We start from the raw sequence: 20854 nt of genomic DNA, 5'->3' as shown, positions 1-20854 counted from the left end.
TGGCAAAATTAGTCTGCATTTAATGATCCAGGATTTGCATGTAGGCTTAACACAAGTAATACCTTAGTAATCAGACCAAAGTCAACCTAATCCAACATTCTTGACAAGAAGCAAACAACTAGCAGGTGCCCGTAGATTACAATCTCATTTTCTACTCATTTTCCTGTAAAATATGTCCCAGAGGGACAGGCATATATGTGCTAATCCTTAGCTTCCATGGGACTGCTCATGCTGCCAACTTTTACACTTAAGTGTCTCAAAGGGGCTACAATATTTCTCTGTATACAGATATCTAGCTAGCCAGAGTTGGCAACCTCTAACCATCCCGGGAAGCAGTAAAGCCCTTCAGAGGCAGAGGCTGTTTTAAAGGGAGGCTTCCCTCTTTCTCTGCTGGGAGGAGAAGGAGGGGGAGAAGCAGACTGAATCCCTGCTGGGATGATGACCTTCTTGGGGAGAGGCGACGGCGGCCAGCTGAGGCACCAAAATAGGCGCCATCTGCTCTCTCTCTCTCTGGAGCTCAGAGCCAAGAGAAGCTAGTCTCTTCCAAAGATGGTCAAAGGGGCTGCCAGGAGACCGAGGGGGGCCAGTTCGCCTCCAAAGGGCAGCTGTGGCTCCTGATGTTGTTGTGTGCTTTCTTCCAGTTGTTTGACTTATGACAACCCTATCATGGGCTTTTCTTGGCATGTTTGCCATTGCCTTTCCCTGAGGCTGAGAGAGTGTGACTTGCCCAAGGTCCCACTGGCTGCCTCCTAACCCCCCTTTTGTTCTCCTTAGGGCTTCAAGGGGCACCTCAGCCAACTTCTGTTGTTGTTGTTGTCATGCACCTTCAGGTTTTTCTTGACACGGCTTCTTCAGAGGAGTTTCTCTTTCTCTCGAGGCTGACTGAGTCAGGGTGACTAGGCATGTCCTCCTTTCCCAGGACCTGTCCTACATTCCATGTATTAGGTTTAATTATTTTCGTAGAATGTACCCCAGAGGCAGGTTTATTCTACCTATTTTAACTGATTGCATGTGCAGCGCTGTGTACATTGACAGCACTTTATAAATAAACCTTTAATAATAATAATAACAACAACAATACAATAAATAAAAATGGTCCTCCATTGTGAGCATGACTCAGAAGCATGGATTTACATTGACAGGAGTGTGTGTTTTGTGGAGCTTTCATTTTGGTCATGCCTTCCATTTCCCCCCTCCTGAATGCCCTTCAGTTTTGGTCCTCCTTTGCAGCGAGGAGGACATATAATCTGGGCCGCCTGGGTGAAGGGAAAGAGAAAGGGGCCTGTCTCCCTGAGAGTAAAGGGGCAGAGAGAGAGGGTCCCAAATGGTGCCATCTTATACCCCCCCCCCCTTTCTTCTCTCTCTCTGCCCTTCTCTCCTCCTCAGGGAAAGAGACCCCCATTAAGTCCCAACATGACGATGAGGGACTCCCTTGAGGGAAGCAGCCCTGGAGGAGGAAGCCACCCCTCCACCCTCCACAGCCAATCCTTGCCTTGCCTCCCTCTTCGGCTAATGGGGGCAGTCAGTCAGGGGCTTCCCTTTGCCTTTTAATATCATTATTGGCATTACTGCCCCCCATGTCCTCCTCCTTCCTTTGTTTCCTCCTTTCTGCCTCCTCAAGCCAAGCCAAGAGGGGCAGCCATCGCCCCAACCCTCTCTTTCGCTTGCTTTTTCCTCAGCAGGTGGGTCTTCATCTTGAAGGGATTGTGGACTGGGATTGTGTTTGTGTTGTGTGTGTCCCTAACAACCAGGGAGAGGGTACTATAGGGAAGCAGGGTCCTCCTTTTCCCAGACCCGCCCTCCATTTCATCCTCTGGGATTCCAAAGCGTTCTATTGATAGCAGTGTTTCGAGGTTTTAGTTCCTCGTGTCCTCCCTTTTGTTTCGGACGTCCTACATTTTTTGGGGGGGTGTCCCTCGTCCTCTTTTGAGGTTAGGAAGGAGGACCCATCTGTTGAGTGGCGCCTCGGTTGAATTTGTTTTTGTAGATAGCCTTATTAGTACAATACAGGAGGTTGTTGTTGTTGTTGTTATTGTGAGGGGGAGGGTTGATGGCAGATACTGTTTGTCACAGCAGGGCAGTTGGTTTGATGTGTGGAGATCAGGGCTGGAGTGAGTGAGTCCCTGCCTGGTCATGGAAGCCCACCCACCTTGGGCAAGTCACACTCTCTCAGCCTTCCAATCTGTAGTCTGGACCAGTGCTCCCCCAAACTGTGCCCTTTTCAGAGGTTTGGGACTTCAGCTCCCAGGATCCTCAGCCATGTTGGCCAATAGTCTGGGATTCTGGGAGCTGGAGTCCAAAATCCCTTAAAGGGCACAGTTTGGGGGAGCGCTGATCTGTAGATTGTTAATAATAATAATAATAAAATTTTATTTATATACCGCTTTTCCATTGATCAAAGCGGTTTAACAACATGTAAAACTTACAATATAAAAACATCAATATATTAAAAACACAGTAAACAATAAACCATATCTCATGCCAGCTCAACAGTGCTGTCAGAAGGGGGGGAGAGCATTCGGGAGCCAGGAGTCAGGGGTATGCCTGCTCAAAAAGGTGTGTTTTCAGCCCTTTCTTAAATTGGACTAAGGAGGTGGCCGAGAGGAGCTCGCCGGGGAGCGAGTTCCAGAGCTTGGGGGCTGAGATAGAAAAGGCCCTCCTGGTGGTGATAGACAATCTAGCCTCCGGAACTCTTAACATTTGCTTCCCGGCTGATCTGAGTGTGCAGGGCGGATTATATGGGGAGAGGCGGTCCTCCAAGTACCCTGGGCCCAAGCCATTTAGGGCTTTATAGGTTATAACCAACACCTTGTATTACACCCGGAAGTGAATAGGCAGCCAATGAAGGTCTTTTAAGACCGGTGTTATGTGACTGGTCCTAGGTGTATTAGTGACCAGTCTTGCCGCCATATTCTGCACCAGTTGCAGCTTCCAGGTATGGTACAAGGGTTGCCCCATGTAGAGCGCATTGCAGAAATCCAAACGAGAGGTTACCAGAGCATGTACTACTGTTTCTAGGTCCCCCTGGCTCAGGTAGGGACACAGCTGGCGTATCAGCCGAAGCTGATAACAGGTGCTCCTGACCGTCACATCCACCTGTGAGGTAAGGTGGAGTGACGAATCAAGAAGCACCCCCAGACTGCGTACTGAGTCCTTCACGGGAAGCGTGATCCCATTCAGAACAGGTGGAACCACCACCATCCCCGGGCCAGGGGAACCTATCACGAGTACTTCCGTTTTCTCTGGATTCAGGCTGAGTCTGTTTCCCCTCATCCAGCCCATTACTGACTCCAGACAGACAACAAGAGGAGAGATGCCATCCTTGGTCACTGAATCAGTCGGAGACATAGAGAAGACTATTTGGGTGTCATCAGCGTACTGATAACCCCGCACCCCATGCCTCCGGATGATCTCTCCCAGCGGTTTCATGTAAATGTTAAAGAGCATGGGGGACAGAATGGCTCCTTGAGGGACCCCAGATGTAAGGGCCCTCTTATCGGAGCACACGTCTCCCAGCTGCACCATCTGGAACCTCCTGGAGAGATAGGATCGGAACCACTGGAGCGCAGTGCCCCCGATTCCCACCTCTGCCAGGCGCTCCAGAAGGATACCATGGTCTATGGTATCGAAAGCCGCTGAGATGTCTAAGAGCACTAACAGGGACACGTTACCCCTGTCCATGCCCAGACGGAGATCATCAACCAGGGCGACCACGGCAGTCTCAACCCCATAGCCCGCCCGAAAGCCGGTTTGAAATGGGTCTAGATAATCCGTTTCATCCAAGATCGATTGAAGCTGGATTGCAACCGCCCTCTCGATCACCTTCCCCAAAAATGGCAATAGCGATACTGACCGATAATTATTATGCATCAGGGGGTCAAGGGAGGGCTTTTTTAGCAATGGTTTTACAATGGTCATTTTCAAGCTAGATGGAAATTGCCCATCCCTCAGTGATGTATTAATTATACGGTGTAACATGGAAGTTACCACTGGTCCCCCCTGAGCCGCTAGCCATGAGGGACAGGGATCGAGGGAGCAAGTTGTCTTCCTAACACTTCTAAGGATCTTGTCCACATCCTCAGTACTTACAGACTCAAAGTGATCCAGTATAACCGAGTCCACAGAAGCTCTGGATGCCTCTACTCCGGGTTCTGCACCAATACTAGCGTCAAGACCTTCCCTTATCCGAGAGGTTTTATCCGCAAAGAAGTTGTTAAATTCGTCGCAGCAGGCCTTAGATGGTTCAAGGATAGGGTTCAGAGCAGGAGGAAGCTGAGTTAGCTCCCTCACCACCCTGAACAGCTCTGCTGTTAGTTATTAGTTATTTCCGCCCACGGAATTTCCATGTCCGTGCAAAAGACCATATCGAGTGTATTACCCGCCGAATGCGTAGGCCCCAAGACCAGTTGTGACAGGCCCATGGCTGTCATGGTATCCATGAATTCCCGAGCCACACCAGATGGAATATGGTTGGCCGCGAAGGGGATGTTGAGATCCCCCAGGACCAAAAGCCTGGGGGATTCCAGCACCAGATCCGAGACCAACTGTGTCAGCTCATTAAGGGAGTCTGTTAGCGCATGGGGTGGCCAGTAGACCAACAGAATCCCTAGACTGTCCCTGGCCTTCAGGGTCAAGTAAATACACTCAATAAAGGAAGTTTGACAAGCATGGTTCCTGGATAGAGACAAGGTGTTCTTATGAACCAAGGCAACCCCCCCCCCGCCCACCTAACCTGGTCTGGTCCTTCACTGAGTACCCGGCAGGTAGGGCCTGAGCCCACACAGCTTCCCCTTCAGGCCCAAGCCAGGTCTCAGTAATGCAAGCCAGGTCACAGTTGGTATCTTCGAGCAGGTTGTAGATGATGTGGGTCTTGTTCTTAATAGACCTGGCATTGCACAGGAGCAGAGACAGGGTTTGTGGTACAGTTGGAATGACCCTCAGATCTCTTTGGTTAGAAGAGGGATAGGAAGGGGGGATAGATATTAAGCATCGATCTCACCTTCCCCTGTAACGCTGATCCACTCTTCTACCGCCATACCTCCCCTGCCCCACACTACCTCAATAGGAGCCCCGCTCGTACCAAAAGAGCTACCCTCTACCTCCCCAGCCAAAACACTCCCCACATCCATACCCTCCACCTCCCCCTCAGTACAACAATGAAGGCAGAGAAAAGATACTGCAATCATTCTCTGCCGAGTAGCTGGCGCGGGTTCCTCTCCCCTGCCTTCCACGCAGTCACAGATATGTGCAACTGCGCAGCTGCGCAAGTGCGCTGAGGTGGAGTCCAGAAAAGCAGTCCGAGGGTGGCTCCTGGGCCGGTGCGCAGCTGAGCACCTCTCACAACCCAGGAAACCGCCCAGCAGCGACAAACAGCTCCGCACAGCAGTCCAGGAGGCAAGGGGGCGTGACGAAGGAGGGGACCAGGCAGGCTGGCTTTATACACGCCGCTGCCCCGGCGCGCCCCTCTCTCCGCCTTCCCCCAGGTGTAACGGCTTCTCCCTCGGTCCGCAGGCAAAGACGCTGAGGTGGAGTCCGGAAAAGCAGTCCGAGGGTGGCTCCTGGGCCGGTGCGCAGTTGATGTATTATTACCTGTTTTATTGTTTTATAGGGTCATAATTGTATTTTAATGGAATAACTGGTCTAATATATTTTACGGTACATTTTATGACTTTTTAGATTGTACTAAATCTAAATTTAGGGTTGATTTTATGATGTCTGTAAAGCGCCATATAGATTGATATATAAATAAACAATAACCACCACAACAACAGCAGCAACAACTCCCTTTGAACAAATTATGGCCAAAACAAACAAACAAATCCATGACAGGTTCGCCTGAGGATTGCCATAAGTGACTTGAAGGCATGCAACAACAACAACAACATAGTGAATCTAGGTAGCCTTTTAAAAGGATGGTCTGATCTCCAAGTTGTTGTTGTTGTTACTTATAATGACAACAGACTTTATTAACTAGCCTATTCCTTCCCTTACACTTTTATTGTTTTGACCTGCCTGTGGGCTACTGCTGGCCATGTGCCTTGTGTGTGTGTGTGTGTGTGTTGTATGTGTAGAGTAATTTAAGCTTCCTAAGGCTTCAGCCTTTGGTAAGGAAACAAAAATATTGAAATACCAAAAAATGTCAAAGCCAAGCCTGTTTGGGTCTAGCTTCAAAGCGGCAGAGTAGCAGAAACGTACCTTTCTCTGTGCTTTCCTAAGAATGGAGACCGACTCCAGAAACAACACAAGGAGCTTGTAGTTCAAAACAAAAGTTTACTAATGTCTGTAATCTATATTACTAATCTAATTTGATCTGTTTAATTACAGTATATTTTATTTTATGACTTTTTAGATTATATACCACAGGCCAGTTATGTGTTGATTTTATGATCTCTGTAAAGCGCCATGTAGATTTGTGGCGCTATATAATTTTTTAATTAATGTTTTTATATTTTACAATACAAATTGTTACACTTTCTTCATACAAATATATGCTTCAACACTTTACTTATTTTATACGAAAAATCACCTCAGTGCATCCCTTCCCCAGAGCCATTCCCATCCATATACTCCAACCAAAATTTTAATTCATCATGTGAAGGTAATTTTTCATCTTCTTTTCTTAATATTTTTTCAATAAATGTTTTCCATATTTCATCAAAATCATTTATTTTCCATAATCCTTTCTTCACTTTCAGTTTACATGTTAATTTATCATTAATCGCTATTTGCCAGACTTCTTTATACCAATCTTCCAGTTCCACATTTATTTTTGTTCTCCAGCTTCTTGCTATAATTAATCTTGCTGCTGTAAGCAAATTTGTTACAAGATTTGTTTCTTCTTTTTTCCATTCTACATCATTATATAGTGATAACAATACTATATTTGGCTTTCTATCTATTCTTATAGCCATAATATTTTTTGTTTCTAATATTACTGTTTCCAATTTTTTTTACATATTTACATTGCCACCACATATGTATATATATGGTCCCACTTCATTACATCCTCTCCAACAATATTTTGAATTATTCTTATCTATATTATGTAATCTCACTGGTGTTAAGTACCATTTCCAGATCAGCTTATAATAATTTTCCTTAATTCATACCGATAGATTTTTCAAATGTCTTTGTTCCCAAATCTTATTCCATTCATTTTCACAAAATTTACATCCTAATTCTTCTTCCCCTATCTCTTTCCAAATATTTTGGTTTATTTCTATTCTTTTTGGTTTATTTCTTTTCTTTTATTCTCCATTAATATTTTATTCATTTTGCTAGTTATTCCTTTCATACTTTCATTTTCCTCTAGTTCTTTTCCTTTCTGAATTATTTGTTCAAATTGCGTATATTTTTTCTTTTCTATATTGTTTTTCTTCCAATTTTTGAACCATGGTTCTATTTGCATATAATGAAACCATGGCATTTTTATTCCCCTAAGTTTCTTTTTTATATTTTCTCTTCCTGTTTTTAATTCTATCCAGTTTTCTATTTTATCTGTCTTCCTTTCCTTTAATTCCTTATCTAATAAATTTCTTAAATTCTTTGGGAATGACTTTACCATTATTATTGGTACTATCAATGAATTTTCATTCAATAATTCTTTTTTTATATTTATTCCATATTTCTAGTATATTTTTCATGGTGCTATATAAATAAACATTAATAATAATAACAATAATATACATAAAGGCTATATCCTAATCTCACTAGTGAATAGTTTAAGCAAAAAGAATTCTTTATCTCACCATCTTTCCAAAGGAAGTTGAAAGAAGAGAAAGATGGAAAACCAAACAGCTCAGGAGAAAATCTTTAGGGAAAGTCTGTTAGTCCCAGAGAAGGAGTGACCTAAATCACATGGTTATTTTGAATAAGAGAGAGAGAGAGAGAGAGAGAGAGAGGAGAGTCCATGCAGGAAATCGCTATCTGTCCAAGGAGGGGGAAAGGGAATGCAAAAATCTCCCAACAGTTTCCACTTGCCTTTGGGCTCCTGCTGGCAATGTGCCTTGTGTGTTACCACATTTTAAATGATCAACCAGGCAGAAATAGCTCACCAAAACATCCGCATTCAGCACAGTGGTGTTGCCATATTAGCAGTGTGTCAGGAGAAGTCAATGGCAAACCCCCTCTGAACCAATCCTGCCAAGAAAACCCTGTGACAGGGTCGCCTTAGGCCACCTGAAGTCATGAAGAAAAACAACAAAGTTGGAAATGACTTGAGAGCATGCAACAACTCCTCCTCCTCACAGGATGCTAAGCACGATTGCTCCAAGTTACATTAAGTTACATTACATTAAATGGGACTGGAATGGCAATATACACTTACTTGAGAGTAAATTTTATTTAATTAAATACACATTTTTGGTTGTCGTGGTGTGCTTTCAGGTTGTTTCCAATTTACGGCAATCCTAAAGTGAATCTATCACAGGATTTTCTTGACAGGATTTGTTCCAATGGGGACTTGCCATTGCCTTCCTCTGAGGCTGAGAGAGTGTGACTTGCCCAAAGTCACCCAGTGGGCATTCAAACCCTGGTCTCCAGAGTTGTAGTCCAATGCTCAAACCACTACACCAGGCTGGCTCAATTAAATACACTCTGGAAAGTATATAGCATTATACTGTAGCAGAACCATCAAAATATTTATCTGCTTAAAAAAGTAAAGCATGTTTGTTTACAAAATTAACCGCCCCCCCACGTAATTTTGTATGGGACTGCAGCCTAAAATGTCTCAGTTGCAGTGTTAATTGGTAATTACAATACGTAGTTATTTTTATCCAGTTTATTTTTCACTCACTGCTGGTTTTATTGTACCAACTGCAAGTTACCAAAAATACAGTTTGAATATTTAATTATATAACTTCTTTCCATTCCCCTGAGATACTTCATAGCTGTCAACATGTATGTTTACACATATATTTAAGAGATATGGAGGATGGTCTGAGGACCTTTCATGCTGTTACAGACAAATAAACAAATATGTTAGCCTTGCCTCAATGGGAGCAGGAAAGCCTGATGATTATTACTTGGGGGTTCCTGAAATAATTGAATATGTATGATAATGAAGAATAAAATAGATATTATGCAGATATTTACAAGCATGTAAAGTATTTTGACAGTGGAAATAATACTAAATGATCAAATGAATACTGTATATTTTTTCACTACAGCTGAACCTCATTACCTTTCTGTCAAGGAGATTAAACTGATGTGTAAATTAATGTTCTTGTACAATAGGAGATATGTATATGAATTTTCTTCATTTGACTGACAACAGGTTTCTGGCAAAACCCTAAACCCTTCTATTAGGGGGTAGCACTGTACTCCAAGACTATCATCCTAAATTAGAAGATACTCCTGTATATTTATTTGTTTTTAACATAATGCTCTTCATGACTTTTATGAAGTATAAGGGGACATGTTCCTGCCCTTTCATCCTTACAGTCTAAAAACTGACATAAAGACATGGAAGAGGAAGGAGATGGTAGAAAAATATAGCATTTTTCTAATGATACCTAGGCTAAGTGGGTTTGGCCAGGACTATCCTAACATATTTGGCTGCCTGAGGCACAGCAACAAATGGTGACTTCAGTCATCCTAGTCAAGCAAGATTCATGGTACTCAAAACTAGCCCTGTTATTTAAGAACCTGATGAAGAAAATCTCACAAGCATCTCTGTCTCTCCCACTGAAAGTAATATATGACAATTTCCTACACATTTATGACATCCTAAATCTGCTGCCTGAGATGAGTGCTTCACAAAGCCTAATTGTAGGAAGAGTCCTGGATATGGAGATCAGTTGGCTGTGCCAAAAGCTTTACGGAAAAAATGTGCTTTGAAAAGAAGAGAGGTGTCATCATCACGCTATGAGAAACAGATTAAGGGTAGCAAGAAAGGAAAGACGGAGTTCTTAGAAGGAGCAGGAGATCTTTAGATAACTGAAGGCAGGGGCATTGAAAAGGCAAAAGTAATGGGGAAAGTATTTGTCAGTCCAGAAGAGAGATGGGTCCAGAGGTGGGAGACAATGGATGGCTTTGAAGATTATTCAGGAAAAGGAAATCAGTGTAGGGTATTAACAAAAGGTGTCATATGTCTGGAAGAATTAAAGTATTGTGGCAGTTCATGACTTTATGCTTACGAGAAGCAGAGATAGCGACACCTATGTTTTTTGATGGTTCAATGTACCCAAACTTGGTTTCGTGCACAAAATTATTTTAAAATGTTACCTTGAGTGTATACAAAAGATAAATTAATTTTGTGTTTAAACTTGAGTCCCACCTCCAAGATATCTCATGATATATATGCAAATGATCCAAAAAAACCTCAGAAATTTGGTCCTAACCATTTTGGATAAGAGAGAATCAACCTGTATACACTTATTTAGGAAAAGTTATGTTGAAACAATACTATTTGCTTTTGAGAGAGACTAACTCAAGGCATTTTGCTGCATGGAGGAAAGAAAAGCATGCCCCTTCCCCATCCCATGCACAGAAAAAGCATGCCCCTTTCCCATTCCATGCACTGGGGAAGGGACAGTGGTCACTCCCACCAACCCTGAAGGCAACAGTGCCTTAAGAGACACAAGGAAGGAGATGCAGGTCTATCCTCCAGCACTTCCCTTCCCTATCCTCCTCTCCCTGAAGATGCCACCTCATTTCACTGAATGGTAGAACTATCCCTACTCTCAAGTGAACATGCCTATGAGCAAGTTTTACACATTCCCTTTCTTTACCATTTTTATATTTTATTGCAGTGATGGCACTAACAGAACAGGAAGAATATACCTATCTATATAAAGACCTCTCTCATCCTGTGGAATTCTTGGATGCCTTCAGAATATTCTACCTGGAAGGATTATTCACAGATGTTACTCTTCAGTGCGCATCTGGTGTGGTTTTCCATTGCCATAAAGCTGTGCTAGCTGCTTGCAGCAACTATTTCAAGGCCATGTTCACTTCTGACATGAAAGAAAAATCAAAGAACCAGATCACTCTTTCTGGCCTCAGTCCCCCAGTATTGGAATCCCTGGTGATTTATGCATACACATCAGAGATCGAAATAACAAAGAGCAATGTCCAAAGCCTCCTTCAAGCTGCAGACCTCCTTCAGTTTATCTCAGTAAAAAAAGCATGTGAACAGTTTCTGATAAGGCACTTGGATATTGATAACTGCCTAGGGATGCACTCCTTTGCAGAATACCATGTCTGTTCAGAGCTAGAAAAGGAATCTAGAAGGATATTGTTATCCAGGTTTGAAGAAGTGTGGCAGCAAGAAGAATTTTTGGAAATTAGCAGTGAGAAACTCCAGTTTATTCTCTCAAGAAAGAATCTCAGCCTTTGGAAAGAAGAGGTTGCAGTAGAGCCCATTATTAAATGGATTACCTATGATCTGGAGGAAAGAACAGAGCACATTTATGGGCTATTGAACTGCATTGAAGCAGATTTTGATGAAATGTATTTGAGATCTGCTCTAAGCTTGTATAAGAAATGCCGATTAAATGCAAATAAGATCAGGTCTCTGATACACCATGCCCTAAATCCAAACCCAAAAGCAGTTTCTACGAGGTCTACAGCAGTCATGTATGTGATAGGGGGTTATTACTGGCATCCTTTATCTGAAGTGCATGCATGGGATCCATTAACCAATGCTTGGATCCAGGGAACAGACATGCCAGACCATGCAAGGGAAAGCTATGCGGTCACTAGTCTAGGACCCAATATTTATGTCACAGGGGGCTATAGAACAGACAATATAGAAGCTCTTGATGTCATGTGGATATACAATAGTGAAGCTGATGAATGGACTGAAGGCTGCCCCATGCTGAATGCAAGGTACTACCACTGTGCAGTGACCCTGGGTGGCTGCATCTATGCTTTAGGAGGTTATAGAAAAGGGGCCCCAACTGAAGAAGCTGAATTCTATGACCCTTTAAAAAAGAGTTGGGTCTCTATTGCAGATATGATTAAAGGTATGTGGCAATATGCATACTTATACTGTGAGATTTGTTTGCAGTTACCAGTTAAAATGTCATGGAATAATCTAAGGATAATATACTATTTTTCTCTTATTTTTGCACATGTTATATTTCTTCCGGCTTTAAATAGTGGGTTAATCAAAATACTGCACTCTTCTGTTAATTAAAACAGTTGCATGAAATGCAGTGCCCTGAATGAACAAATGCTATTGTCAGTTGATCTTTCCCTTAACCTATATGCAAAGCAGAATTTTAAATAACTACAAAAACAACATTTTAAATAGCACAAATCTCTCCTTTTCCCAGATGTACAAGTGGAATAATTTGCCACTTAAAATAAAATAAATGCAACAAACATTTAGAACTGCACTGAACTAGAATGAATCTTGTAAAAACAACAACAACAACAACAATTCGTTCTAGTTCAGTGCAGTTCTAAATGTTTGGTGTATTTATTTTAAGTGGGATATTATTCCACTTGTACATCTGGGAAAAGGAGAGATTTGTACTACTGACAGTGCTAAATCATGTTTGGTTTGTGTGTTGTCTTTTGCCTCAACAAAAAAGAGAGTGCAAATGTCTGCAATATAACCAACAGATCAGCAAAAAAACTTTGACATGGTTAATGGAGTTTCCTTAAGCACTGAAGAATCAGAGCTTTAAGTCCAGATATAAAACTTACATAAATTTTGAATGGATTAAATAGAAATCAAAAAGTATATGTTTGTTTAAGTACATTGGTTACGTTGACATAATTGGCTGCCCTTAGTTTTTACTGTATTATGAATTTGCTTAAAAGTCTAGATTTGTCATTTTGTATGTATATTAGTTACTATATACATAGATATTATATAACTGTAATAACTTGATGAGAATTATGATGAATATTGTTTATCCTTTCTGAAAGCCTTTCATGAATATAGTATTACTGAATAGGGGTTGGAAATGCCACAGCATGTGTCTTGAATGAAGTAATCTATGTCACTGGAGGTCACTATGGTTATCGGGGAAGCTGCACATATGACAAAATTCAGAGCTATCGTTCTGAAAGCAATCAATGGAGTATAATCACCACCAGTCCATATCCAGGTAAGCTTTATACCTACTTAGCAGTTTGAATAACCACATATCAATTAGTCTGTTTTTATTCCTTAAAAAATTCTGAAACTTCACTACTGCTTTGGCCCCATGTTCTGTTGTCATTCAACAGCCCAAATCCTCTATTAGCAATACCGGGGGTGGATTGGGGATTAGCATTGCCTGGTCAACAATTCTGCAGGGTGTCCTCAACTTATTGCTTGCCTATTCACCTACATTTTCTTGTGTACCAGAGTGAGAAGATAGAGCAGCATCCTTCATTTGACTTGTTCTCTCTCTCTCTCTCTCTCTCAGTCCTAAGAAGTGTGTTGAAGGAAAAGAGACAAAAAAATGGGCCGACGTGAGAGTGGGGAGGGTGTGGGTGGGCTGACACTCATCTGAAATCTAGCACTGGCTATACCTGTTCAGTTCAACTTGCTATATGATTTTGCTGGCATGAGAAAAATGGTTTCATTTGCCTACTCCAGACACTGATGGCTGTGCCTGCTGTATTGCAGGCGTCAGCCTATTCCCAGGATCAGAGCAGGATCTTAATTTGTCCTATTTGAAAATGCATTTCTGAACATAGAAGCACTTGCATCAATGAAGCTGGGCAGCGGGATTGCTGCTTCAACCGCCTAACAGAAACACCAGACATTTTAATTCAATTTGAAAGGAAATAAATTATTTCACACTGCCTGCAGACAAATCTTTCAAGTGTTCCTCATGAAAATCAGTCCCTCTCTATTATAACTTCTGGGCATTACAATGGTTATTCAAAACTCTGAGCCTCTGTTTGTTCTTATTTTAGAATATGGATTGTGTTCGATTGCATTGGAGAGCAAGCTGTACCTTGTGGGTGGACAAACTACAATCACAGATTGCTATGATCCAGAGCAAAATGAGTGGAAACAGAAGGCTGATATGATAGAAAGGAGGATGGAGTGTGGTGCAGTCGTCATTAATGGATCCATCTATGTAACAGGAGGCTATTCTTCTTCCAAGGGATCCTATTTACAGAATATTGAGAAATATAATCCGGAATGTAATAAATGGGAAGTTGTGGGCAATCTCCCCAGTGCTATGCGTTCACATGGTTGTGTCTGTGTTTACAATGTGTAAGCAGACAAAAATGACACTTCTCTGTCAAGAAGAAAATTTATGACAGCTTAGAACGGGAGGAAGATGACCAATAACCTATATGGGACTTGGTTTATGGAAGAAACATGACCTCAAGGTGATGAGGTAACACTGTTGAAAAAGGCTTTTATTGGCTGAGTAACTTGTGATCTACCTAAAATTCTGCTGATATAAGGATTGTCACTTTTTGGGGGACAGGAGAGAGTTGTTATTTCTGCTGTCTCGCTTTATGAGGGCCCTGTATGTTCTGATTATTGCTAGAGACTAATCCAAAGAACTGTGGGGCTCTAACAAAGGGCAGACAACCATTGCTCCTAAAATAATTTTTCTTTAATATCCTGATTAAGAGTCAGGAAGCTTTGAAAGGCTGGTCACTACTAGGTGAGAGGATTGCATTGGTTGCCACAAACTCATTGTGCTGCAGCTATTTTTATCAAACCAGCATGACTACCTTCAATTTTTGTCTAATAAAAACAATACATGTGTACCAGTTTTTCCAATGCATACATTTTATATTATAGTGTAATTTTTATATTATACTGTGTATCAGTGTTCCCCAAACTTTTTTGGGCTATAGCAATAGCAAGTACATTTCTGTGTGGCTGTGAATGGCTGCAGTACAGGCATTTAACCACTGCGCCACTAAGGCTCCCTATTGCCCCCTTTCCTCTGAAGCAGCAACCCTAACACTCTCCCCCTATGCATATTTCTTGATGTTAGGTCTGCTGTTCTGCAAATTCAAAACAATCCCCAATATCTATTACTGCTCCTTTTGCACCCAGTCATTTTGGGAGCAACAACCAAGCATCTGGCTGAGCAGCGACTGAGAAGCCTCTCAGCCCTGCTGGCCTTGGGGCAAAGGCCAGTGCAGCTGTGAAGCTTCTCAGGTGCAGCTCAGCCAACTGCTCAATCACTACTCTCCTTGTACCCAGTCACCGTGGGAGCAGCAATTGAGCAGCAACCCTAATCTCCTCCATGATCCTAAAGGCTGTGGTTCTCTTTGTCTTTCTTGTGTACCAATACTTTAACTGAAGGTCCCCCTCTACCTCCCTTTTTCCTCATCCTTCCACCCCCCTTTCCCCCGCATAGCCCCTCCTGGACCTTTCTGCCACCCAGAGGGCATAAGACCCACTTTGGTAATAACTATATATGATGAGTGTGAGCGGACAGCACCTAGGAGGTTAGGTAGTGGCACTTCCTTGTTTCTAATTGGGCAGAAGACCCTCATTTGTGTATTTGATGAAACTGCTCAACTGATGCACTGTAACCTTTTTTGGATACAATTTTAAAACAGAAAAGGATTATTTTTTTCATATTTGTAAATTATTTTGCAGATCATCCTTATGTTTCAGACTGCCAGCAATAACTTATTTATTTATTTAATTTAAAAACTGAACTGTGATGTAGGCCACTGAAGATAACTCAGTGCTTATGTTGTGTTGTAATCTCTTCTATCCATGGTACAGTACCACTGAAATTAATTTATCATAATTGGACACATAAAATAAGTAACTTGGGGATGTATCATGGGAAGGTTTATTTTTATTTCCACTAAAAAAAGCTTTCCAGTTCCACACTGCTTTTGCACTTAAAAATGTATTTTAGGTGTCAGATTCTAGACTAGTTTTATCTGCTATTATTTGTATGTTGCAAAGTTCATGGTTTCTATGCTAAACTATAACAAGAAACAAATTTACACTAGCAAAAGAGGGTTAACTCATGCTCTATGCTAGGTAAGATTTCTTGGGAAATATCTTGATTACCATATTACATCACACAAATTCAAATCTGTGAAGGGAAATAATAGTGTAGGAGTTGAACTAATGCATTTCGCATCTAAATATTTCTAAATAGGATACATCAGAATAAATTACAAGAGGACCTGTGAAATTGGATTTGGTTGACAAAAGTATGACCCTGCTCTCCTTTGTTGAGAAATAAGTAATACTGAAATCAATAGGACTTAAGTATTTTAAGCTGAAGTGCTACAGGTAATTTTGGATTGTGCATCCCTGTTTAGAATTTGCTGTAGGTTGTTTAGTGGGCAGAAAAATTAACACTTCTGACACCAGGACAACAATCTGAATAAATAAAATACCTCACATGGTTAAGAATTATAACTACTTTTAAGTCAAAGGTACTAACATAATATAACCTGCATATTTTACAAGATTATTGAAATAGCAAACCCTCAATATTTCCAAGAAGTTGCTGCACCAAGCCATATCTACCAAGGAGCTGATGCTATTGGCTGTTTTTGCCAAACAGTGCTATGATGACTGCTAGAAGCCAAGGTACCAGAATTAATGTTTACAATCCAGTGTGCCTGTTCACAGTTCCATTGGTTTCAATGTTAGAAATTCACCTTGAATTGCTTTACATTTTTTATTTATTAAAGTGGAAATGAATTAGAAACTATGTAGAGTTTTCAGATCCTCAAAACAATTGCCATACTTATTAGTATTACTGTTCCTAACTATTGGTTTATTAACAATAAATGCTATTTATTTGATAATATTTTCATTAGTTATGATTTAATTGTTGCAGTGAATACATTACTATATTACCAAGAATAATGACCACAGGATTTACATAAATTTAACCTGTGGAATGAGGAAATGGAAACAGTTAAAGATTTCCCATTCCTTGGATCAAACACTGATCAGAATGGAGTCAAGAAAGAAGAAGACTAGGAATGGGAAGTGCAGCTATGATAGTACTAGAAAAATCCTAAAGAGTAAAGTTATACAACTGAGCACTAAAGTAGGAATCATCCAAGACATGGATGATTATGGATATGAGAGCTGGACAATGAAGAAAGTCAATAGAATTAAAATCAACATTTGAGATGTGATGCTGGAGAAGAGTACTGAGGATAGTCAAAGAGTTCTCCTATCGTGGATCAAACACTGATCAGCACAGGCACTGCAGTCAAGAAATAAAATGATTAGGATTAGGAATGGCAGTGATGAAAGAACTAGACAGGAAAGGGCTAAGTTATACAACTGAGTGTTTGGGTGTAGGGAGAGGAGCTGTGTCCCTTACGACTACATGCAGAGTTGATGCACGTAGACAGGACACCTAGAAGGAGGTCTGCGAAGAGCGAAGGTTCTGCAAGTCTCTGAGCTGCACAGCAAATTTCCTCCCACACACAGGCTGCAGCCTTGAGCTCCCAGCTTGAGGAAATTAATCTCTGGACAGCGAGACTTCACTCAGCACAAGGGCTTTTAATCTTTGTTGCAGAACTATTTACAAAGATTACACCAAGTATCAGACAGCAGTCTTGAATACTCACTACTATATAGACCAACAAAGTGCTTCACCAACCACTGACTACAACAACCCAACAATGGAGACAGTCATCTTCTCCTTATATAGGTGGTCTTTTTGGAAGTCATGTGACAGTCATGCCACCAATGAAACCTGGCTGGTTTCATACCCAGTACCTTGCATCAGAACACTACTCATGATGCACTGCTGGCTGGCTTCACCTACTGTGCATGTTGCATCAGACTTCCCATGATGCACAGCTCACCAAATGCTGACTCATGCGCCTGCCACTTGAACTGTAGTAACCTCTGCTCCAGTTCCACCTAGTGGCCACATCCATGTCATTTTCCAAACCAGGGTGCCACATGGTCCTGACACTGAGCACTAAAGTTAAAATCATCCAAGCCATTGTATTCCCCATTACCATGTATGGATGTGAGAGCTGGACAGTAAAGAAAATGGATAGGAAGGAAACCAACTCCTTTGAGATGTGGAGAAGAGTGCTGAGGATACTATGGACAGCCAAAAAGATAAAGAAATGGGTCCTTAATGGGTCAAGCCTGAACTCCTGGAAGCCTAGATGACCAAATTGATTGTCAGACTACAGCAGAGTACAACTGACAATTTCGGAAACGTGTTCACAGCCCTCAGCGAAGATGACAGCAGATGGATGTCTTCCAGGAATGAAGGAATGCAGCTACCGTCGGGAACTCTCTAGCACCACTGTAGGCTTCTGTAGACAAGCCAGGCTCCCGAAAGTGCTTTTCTTTATTTACAGAGTACAAACCAAACAACCAATGCTACTATACAGAACTACACAACCAACTCCTATCTCTCAACCCACAAGCAATTACTGGAAGCCCTTGAGTTTATATACACTCCATACTATGCGGTCTCACAAACTCAGTCACTTCCTGTCCCGCACTGTAAAGTGTCCTCCTGTCCATGCAGACATATGTTTCATCATCCAGGCTTTGCTGCACGTAGGCAAGCAGAGTGACCTTGTGCCTGTGAGCATCAGCTGTGGCTAATTGGCTTTGGCCTTCTGTTGCTGGATGCTCATGGTCAGAAACACACATCTAAACATTTCTCAGTTTGCTGGCTTTAACCCTTAACACCTTGAATGGGTCAAGCCTGAACTCCTGGAAGCCAAGATGACCAAATTGAGTTTCTCGTACTTTAGCCACATCATGAGAAGGCATTGTTAGAAGAGACAATAATGCAAGGAAAGGTAGAAGGTAGTAGAAAGAGAGGAAAATCACACACCAGATGGATAGACACAATCAGGAAAGTCATGGACCTGAGTTTGCAGGGCCTGAGCAGAAGAGTGGAGGACAGCGGGTCTTGGAGAGGTCTCATCCACAGGGTCACCATCCGGGACGTAGCCAGGATTTTAGGAAGGGGGGGGGGTCCAGACTAAGTGCTACCATTATAATGGGGCTTGGGCGCGGAGGTGCAGCAGCACACACCATTCATTTTTCTAATGGAAGGGGGGGTCCAGACCCCAAGAACCCCCCCCCCCCCTTGGCTACATCCCTGTCACCATGAGTTGGGGTTGACTGGAAGGCAGCTAACAACAACAACAACAACATAGAAGCCAGATATTTCAAGTGTTGGGGAAAGGAAGAGGAAAGAAACCCCCCAGACTTAACCTTCTTGCTGAGTCCAACCAAACAGAAAGGCTCCTCAGTCCCTCCTTTGCAAGGGAGGAAACAGGGTGACCAGATCCTCACTGCAAAGGAGGACAAGGCACAACAAAATGGAGGACATGACTAAATTAAAAAAACACTCATAAATATAAATTCGGACTTCTTAGTCATGCTCAAAATGGAGGATTTTTTGGGATTTCTCTTGAACAGAAAGCTGAAATAGAGGATGTGTCCTGGAAAAGGGGACATCTGGTCACCCTGACCGGGAGGAAAAGAAGAAAGGGCCGCATTTACACATAGACATAATGCAGTTTCACAGCGTTTAACTGCCTGGGATTTGTAGCTTTGTGAGGCACCAGCACTCTTGGGCTTATTGTTGTCTGTCTTGAGGTCATTTCCAATTCCAACTCATGGCGACTCTATCGCAGGGTTTTCTTGACAAGTTCCTTCTGAGGAGGTTTGCTATTGCTATCCTCTTGGGATGAAATGTTAAAATATTGATATATTTTACGTAGAATGCCCAAGCACTCTTTACAAAACAAAGGCTCAAAACACTCATAAGTATGAATTCATGCTTCTTCATCTTGCTCAGAATGGAGGCCATTTTGGAATGCCTCCTGGATAGAAAGGCGGAAATGTAGGGCATGCTCTGGAAAAGGAGGATGCCTGGTAACCTTGAGCCCAACCATACAGAAAAATCCCTCTTTTGAGAGAGAAGGAAACCTGGGGTCCACCTCAAAATGGAGGATGTTCCAGAAAAAGGGAGGACATGACCAAAGTAAAGCTCAAAACACTTAACAGAAATATAAATCCAGGCTTCTTAGTGGAGTTCAAAATGGAGGGCACTTTGGAATGCCTCCTGGACAGGAGGCAGAAATGTGGGACATATGCTGGAAAAGGAGGACATGTCTGGTCACTCTGAATGTAGGACATTGAAATGTAGGACACGACCAACTAAAACCATAAAAAAGCATTTAATATAAATGTAAATCCAGGCTTCTCAGTGGTGTTCAAAATGGAGGGCACTTTGGAATCCCTCCTGGGCAGAAGGAGGCTGAAATGGAGGGGCAGGTCCTGGAAAAGGAGGACATATCTGGTTACCCTGAATGTAGGGCATCTCAGGGAAATGTAGGACATGACTCAATAAAACCAGGGCTGGGGAGCAGGAGGAAGAGGTTTTTACAGGAGTAGGAATAACATTAAGGAAAAAAAACTTACTCCAGAGTAGGACAAGGAGTAACCCCCAAAATCCCCACTACTCCATAGTCCTTAACAAAACAGTGCTCTCTATCACCAAACTAGTGCTGCTTTTCCACTTTGACTGCTCTGGCTGCCCCGTTGCATTCTGGGGCTTGTGGTCCAGTGGGGCCTAGGAGCTCTGTGGCTGAGAATTCTAAAACGCCCCTCCTTAAACTCCAAATCCCAGAATGCAACAGGAGGAGGCAGATGGAGCAGTGAAAGTAGAATTGCAGCACTTGTCGCATTTTACAGTACTCTTACAAATGGGGCCAGGCCGCTTTAAGTGTTCTGTCCGCCTCGTGTTGCATTTTGGGGCTTGTAGTTCAGTAAGGCCTAAGAGCTCTCTGGCTAAATATCCTAAATGCCCCTCCTTAAACTCCAAATCCCGGAATGCAACAGGAGGAGGAGGAGGAGGCGGCCAGAGCAGCGAAAGCGGCCTAGCCCGGCTTAAAAAGTGTAATGCGACAAGGCCTTGAAAAGTGGGGCCATCCGGGCACTCGGACCTCC

At 42.4% G+C, this 20854-nt stretch overlaps 1 protein-coding gene across 1 annotated transcript; it reads left to right on the top strand.

The window, feature by feature from the left end:
* Positions 1 to 1595: 1595 nt before the first annotated feature.
* KLHL23 (kelch like family member 23) lies at positions 1596 to 14773 on the top strand. The gene is made up of 4 exons (XM_089523290.1): positions 1596 to 1682; positions 10752 to 11966; positions 12909 to 13061; positions 13861 to 14773. Exons 2-4 carry the CDS (start codon positions 10754 to 10756, stop codon positions 14169 to 14171), a joined length of 1677 nt encoding a protein of 558 aa, XP_089379416.1. The 5' UTR covers positions 1596 to 1682; positions 10752 to 10753; the 3' UTR covers positions 14172 to 14773.
* Positions 14774 to 20854: the final 6081 nt, after the last annotated feature.

The sequence above is a fragment of the Sceloporus occidentalis genome, unplaced genomic scaffold (genome assembly GCF_023333645.1).
Source record: "Sceloporus occidentalis isolate IW3139 unplaced genomic scaffold, rSceOcc1.0.p SCAF_4, whole genome shotgun sequence".
Classification (NCBI taxonomy): Eukaryota; Metazoa; Chordata; class Lepidosauria; order Squamata; family Phrynosomatidae; genus Sceloporus; species Sceloporus occidentalis.
The sequence above is the reverse complement of the archived record's forward strand: the minus strand, read 5'-3'. Positions and strand labels throughout refer to the sequence as shown.

Bases quoted from the DNA above. Each gene is read 5' to 3' on its own strand.
- KLHL23 (XM_089523290.1), top strand. From the start codon at position 10,754: ATGGCACTAACAGAACAGGAAGAATATACCTATCTATATAAAGACCTC. The intron at 11,967-12,908 runs GTATGTGGCAAT...ATTACTGAATAG, and splicing joins TATTGCAGATATGATTAAAG to GGGTTGGAAATGCCACAGCA. The intron at 13,062-13,860 runs GTAAGCTTTATA...TTCTTATTTTAG, and splicing joins CACCACCAGTCCATATCCAG to AATATGGATTGTGTTCGATT.